The sequence below is a fragment of the Eubalaena glacialis genome, chromosome 2 (assembly GCF_028564815.1).
Source record: "Eubalaena glacialis isolate mEubGla1 chromosome 2, mEubGla1.1.hap2.+ XY, whole genome shotgun sequence".
Taxonomy (NCBI): domain Eukaryota; kingdom Metazoa; phylum Chordata; class Mammalia; order Artiodactyla; family Balaenidae; genus Eubalaena; species Eubalaena glacialis.
In genome coordinates this window covers 169,112,273-169,118,300 of record NC_083717.1, presented here as the reverse complement: position 1 = coordinate 169,118,300, position 6,028 = coordinate 169,112,273, and the positions used below count along the sequence as shown (strand labels likewise).

The window sequence follows — 6,028 nt, the reverse complement described above, 5'->3', positions numbered from 1 at the left end:
CCTCAATGATCAATGATAAAACTAAACCCAAAAGTAAAAGTATTCAGTAAGTTAGCAGGATAAAAAATTAGCATATAAAAATCAACAGCCTTCACATATAAGAACAATAACCAAGTAGAAGACACAATGGCAGAGAAAACCCCATTTACTAGCAACAAAGATTAAATACTTAGGGATAAACTTAACAAGAAACACAAACCTATACAAGAAAAATTTTAAAACAGTCTTTAAAAGCCACAAAAATAGACTTGAACAGTAGAAATACATCCCCTGTTCTTGGATAGGATGACTCAACATTGTAAAGATGTCATTTTTCTCTAAGTTAGTTAATAAATGTAATACGATCTCAATAAAAATATCAACACACTTTTTTAAAATGGAGTTACGCTGGTTGACACTAAAGTTTATATAGAAAAACAAACATGTAAGAATAGCCAGGAAAACACTGAAAAAGAAAAATTATGAGGGGACTAGCTCTCCCAGACATTAAAACATACTGTGTTTAAGGAATTCATCTCTCCCCAGTGGAAGCTAAACATTCCAGATAACCTCATTTTCACTTCCTGCAGTTAGGACATAGGCATCTGACAATCAGATCCACCTATCCCAGATTTTAAATCAGAAACTAGTGATGTAAAGAAGCCAGAAACACACAGTCCCTTCTGGTGAGGGTGGAACCCCTACATAGAGTTCCAAAGGCAGCACGCAGTGATGTGGAAAATCAAGTTCCACTTCATTATTAGTAGGGAGAATGCCTGAGACTCCAACAAAGTTTTCTGATAAAGTAAGCTCCAACATGGCACCCAAGGTCAAAAAGAGGTGAGGAAATGGGTCTCTCCCCTAAAGTCAAAATAAAATCTTACCAACAGCAGCAAGTAAAAACTGAAGCAAGTGCTAGATGGGGGGTAGCCTTCTTATATGTAGAAGTGGGCCCAGGCCTCCTTACCAGTCCAAGACCCTGGAAAGGAGAAAGCAGAAAAGGGACCACAGTTCAGCCTGACTCTTCATGAAGAACAACTCCACCCACTAGTAAATAGGGGCTATCCATTATAGAAACTGACTAGTGTGGTTAGCAATTCTTCCTACTACAGCAGGCTTGAAGGAGGAGCAAAGAGAAGTGAGGAAAGGAGCAGACACCTTGAGTTCGCTTTCCTAGTTTACGATAATTATCAATGAATGGAAGTGCTTCGCTCCAATCTGTGCTTTAAGCCAGCACAATAAGGCGGCATGGGAAAGGAACTCACTAGCACATGGGTATTAATGAAGTAATGGAGGTGAGGGCAGAGGCAGACATTCAGTCTGCATTGGACTGACCTACCGACCACTCTGCCTGACAGGCTGAGAAAGCAGGAGAAAGATCAGGAGAGCAGGGTCAGAAGAGTCAGTATTCCAGAAAGGAAGCAGTTATATGGTATCAAGACATGAAGATCAGCCTAAGGACTAAATTTTGGCAACCAGAAGTCACTGGTGAACCGTGCAAGAACAATCTTAATGGCGGCGAGGGTAGCGGCCAGGTTTTAGCGTGTTGGCTCTCAGCCTCGGCTGCGCGTTGGCTGCACGTCTTTGCTTTAAAAAGACTGTCCCACTACCCCATTCTGGTGTAATTGGCTTGTGGTTCAGTCAAGGGAATTCGGGTTTTTTAAAATCTCCCCAGATGATCCTAGTGTGCAGCCAGGGTTAAAAACTACTGCTTCAGTGAATTGAGAATAGACAAAGTACAGGAAAGAACAGTATTTAGTGCTAGTCAAGAGGTTCAAAGGTTTGAGGAAAGGCATTTTTGTTTGAAGAGGGAGTCTTTAAATGTGTTTAAATGCAAAGCCATATGTGTCAGGAGTGAGAAGCTGTATTGAGCAAGGCATCTGATCAAGGGAGAGGACCTTGAGTGTAAGAGAAGGGATTTGTTAGGGGGAGGACAGGAATTTCCAAGACAAAGAGGTGAGGAAGGGTGTATGTGAAGGTGTGTAAGCGGAGTTTCCCCATATAATGCTCTATTATCTGTTAGGGGAGAGGTGAGATTAGCTGCTGGGGTTGAGAGAAGGTGGGGACTGAAAGGGTTTAAAATGGCCAGTTTGCAATAGCTGCTGACAACAGGTGGGAGGTTGAGTGAGATAAATATTTAGAGCAATTCAGATTGTCACCATGATTTTGGGGTGGCAGATTTTCATGGAGAAATACATGGCCCACTGGGAGAAGCAAGGTGTAGAATCTATACGTAGTGAAACGGGTTGATTTAACTCAGTCACCAAGGCTACTTATAAGTTCTCTGATATTTTCTTTCCTTTTTCAGTTAAACATTTGAAAGAGGGATCTGCAAGGGTCAGAACTCACTTCTAGTGAAAGAAAACATTATTTTCATAATTTACATCTTAAAATCTTTTATATTCCCACACCTTGATAATATCTAGTAACGCTAACATTTTTGGCCAGAGGTACTTTTAAATGGTTTTCAAGACGGAAAAGAAAAATTATGTGGTGCTTTAAAAGACTACAAAAATTGAAAGGAGAGCTAAACAGTCTATACATGTGTATTAATCATGTTTCATATTTTCAATATATCATGATGTTTTGACATCTTAAAAAAACTTTCTGGATGGGGAAAGACGACCCCTCTCAGGGCTAGCCAGTTCTTAGAGACTGCAAAGGACTCAGCCTGCAGCATGCTTTTGATGTGCAAACCAACCAGGTCTGATGGAGCCACACCTCCTCCATCTGGCCTGCACACCCCAGAACACAATCATCCCAGGGCCAGGCATCAGGCAACTGGAGCCCACACTGTAGCCCTAAGGCCCTGGAATTATTCACTAGCCATTCCTAAACTGTTCTCCCTGCCCTGCTTTGCCTTTCCCTAGAAAATCCTGATCATGGCTCTGGCCTAAACCTATCACTTGTTCCCGTCTTCTGCCTCCTGACCCAAACTTGGTGTTTGTCCTCTGACCCTGCATGGCAAACCGTGCCTCTTGTTTCTAGGGGAACTGTAACATTAGACTTTTCTTTCAATGGCACTGACCTTTCCGTGTCATCAGTTACCTTTATAAATAAAAATCCAGGCACAAAACATGAGCATGTGAGGAAACGATGCTAGACAACTCCTCCGTAGCCACACATATTCCCAGAAAGAGAAATTTGGTTCATAGGCTTTAGTTATAAAGTAGGGCCTAGGCCAATTCACACAAATAAAATCTAAAGAAAAAATGACCATACCACCACTTCAAAGCTTTAAGATTAGAGTACTGTCTTCTGAAACACTGAATCGTTAAGTCAGATGACGAAAAAATGTAACATGTTGTTACTACTGGTCCCCAACCCCTGCGGAATCACTAGCTGAAAATGTAAAACAAAGACAGTAAGGTGTGATTAAGTGGGATCACTGAAAATTGATTTTTACATGCTCTGAAGTACTGAGATTAATTCCCAGCAAAAGATTACCAATAATTCAACAGGTGTTTATTACACAATAGCTATGTACTCAGGGTGTTTTTTTCTTCCAATTATTTTTTTCATTTTTGTGAGCCATACTTTAAAGACTTCATCATTATGATGCTGGAAAATATATGACATTTTCCCATGAAACTAAGATGTAATAAACAGGTATCATAAAATCATGGATGGCAGTATCTTACACAAATGTTTTACTGTCGGTTGTGAAAATCAATGATCACTCACAGACTAAAAATCCATTGTTATATTTTAATCCACTTTTAAAAGGTTGTTTCTATCCACCTAAAAATGGCCTCAATGGCATTTTTCTCCACATCATCCTTTCTCAATATTTCCAGGAGATCTTTCAGGAACTTGAGGGGAAAAGTATGGGAAATAAAGACATTTAACAGTTTCTGCAAAGAACCATACACAAAACATCTCCATACTTATGGAGGAAAGTATAAGAGCACCTCAGAGCTTGGGGGGGACACCAGTATATTAAAACACTTCTTTTTAACTGTGGCAAAGCCTGCGGTTCTTAAATATCATTGTGCATCGTTCTTAAACATCAAGTCCCCTGGAGGGCTGGTAAAAGACTGCTGGGCCTCACCCTCAGAGTTTCTGATTCAGCAGATCTGGAGGGGGAAGAATGTATGGATGCTGTTGATCTCGGGGCCCTAGCACCCCTGCTCTAAGCATCTCCTTCTCTTCCCCTTGCCTTCCCAGTCTGAACCTTGCCAAGATTCCTTTCCTTGGTGAACATCTTCAGGATCTGCCCCATTCTTCAATACTGTACTTGAAAAATTTTTTTATTCCCCACATTTGGCAATTTTACCAAGTGCAGTGCAGGGCAGTGGCAGGAAAATTTCTTCTTTTGGCCGTAAGTTTGTTTTGCTGGACTTGTTAAAAACCTTCTAATCCACACTCTTCGGCAAGATCACCCAATTTCCTTTGTTTCTTTTCAATGTTGCTATTTCCAGGCATTTGATGTTCATCTGTTTCGTGATCTTGACGTTCATCTGTTTCGTGATCTTGACGTTCATCTGTTTCGTGATCTTAACGTTCATCTGTTTCGTGATCTTAATGAAAGCATGTCTGGGCCACTTGCGTTTAGTGCTAATAGCAGAACCCACCAATTTCCTCACCTTTTTTCCTCTGTGCCAGTTTTCTCATGGGGTAGGAACCCAACCTGATTGCTGTCACTATCAGTAACTACACTAACTGTCACAACTGGAGAGGGAGATAAGGAAATACTGACAAGTAAAATGGGCAGCTCAAACATTAGCAAAGGAAGCAACTGACAGCAAGAGCAAACTGCTTCTACCACCCCTCCCACCATCCCATGAACCATGATACAGCCTATAAGCTATGCCCCCAACTAGACTGTATCCACTGCTGCTAGACAAAGCCACTCTGTTCTCATCCCAGCTCGGATAAGGTTCACCAAATATACAGAATGCTGAATATGGCTAATGCTGAATTCTTACACAGCCTAATCCCCAGGAAATAAAAAAGCTTGTGGCTCAGAATCATGGTAGTGAAGCCAAAATAAAGCAAAGACTTGAAATGAATCAGGCATCACCAGGAGCCTTTTCCTGGAGCCGAAGTGGAGAACCCATCACACCAGCAATGACAGTGCCACCTAGCTCCTTCCTCATGTGACACTCTGAGACTCGTTTACCTCTAAATGATTTACTGCTATGATAACTCTGCTCCTGTACTTTTAGCATCAGAACTTGCTATGCTGTGATCTAGACTGCATTTCTGGTTCCAAAGTACAGAGATATGTCAGATTCATCTATTTGGGATTCAGAAGTAGTTTAAATTACCTCTCCTAGGTATTGAGCTTTACTTAGCAAAGGATGCCATAAGCATCACAGATTAAGAAGCTTTATTTCAGCTTTTGGTCATTTTGTTGCCAAAATGGCCTTATTTGCAGCCTGTTTCTATAGCCCAGCAAAACTTTGTCATCTGAAATTTCCAATTGCATTTGATTTCTAAAGAATTCAAGGCTAAATGAGGCCTATTTATCGAGAACACACCACTCAATAAAGATCATACTCTGCCCCTCCAAACTTGGCACCATGTAAACAGCTACTAATTTCCTCTTCTGAACAGTTCTTACCAAAAAGCAACACAAGTTTTGATGCAAATGAAGTTGTTCCCTTTAAAATACTGCACCTGAAAAATAATCTCAAATTCCCTTAAACCCGTAAGCAAAACTATCCTTTATGAATGATGCTCATGCAAGTACATAATGTTTTTGCCCACTGTGAAAAATACCCAAGATTAGGATTTAGACAGGCAGACTGGACAGCAAGCTGGGATAAATCAGAATCCTGAAATTAGGAAGAACTGTGGAACTCTGCTTCAGTTGTTACTTTTGAGCAGATCAAACACATGTGAGCTCAATGATTATCCTCAAAAGAAGTCAAGTTATAATTTTTTTTCAACAGATTTCAAAACCTGATTTTGAAATTATACCTTTTGTTGAAAGGTAACAGATTTTTCTTAATTTATGACATTATACACTTTGCCATATAAAAAGGAAATTTAAAATTTAAGATTCAAAATACACTTGATTCTAAGAGTATTCCTCTGGAATGGA

At 40.3% G+C, this 6,028-nt stretch overlaps 1 protein-coding gene across 2 annotated transcripts in view; it reads right to left on the bottom strand.

The window, feature by feature from the left end:
- Positions 1-347: 347 nt before the first annotated feature.
- GPATCH2L (G-patch domain containing 2 like) overlaps positions 348-6,028 on the bottom strand; it is a 62,626-nt gene continuing 56,945 nt past the window's right edge. For both annotated transcript variants that reach the window (XM_061181115.1, XM_061181116.1), the window contains exon 10: positions 348-958. In XM_061181115.1, the coding sequence (XP_061037098.1) occupies positions 915-958 (44 nt within the window). In that variant the 3' untranslated portion in view covers positions 348-914. The remainder of the gene's footprint in view (positions 959-6,028) is intronic.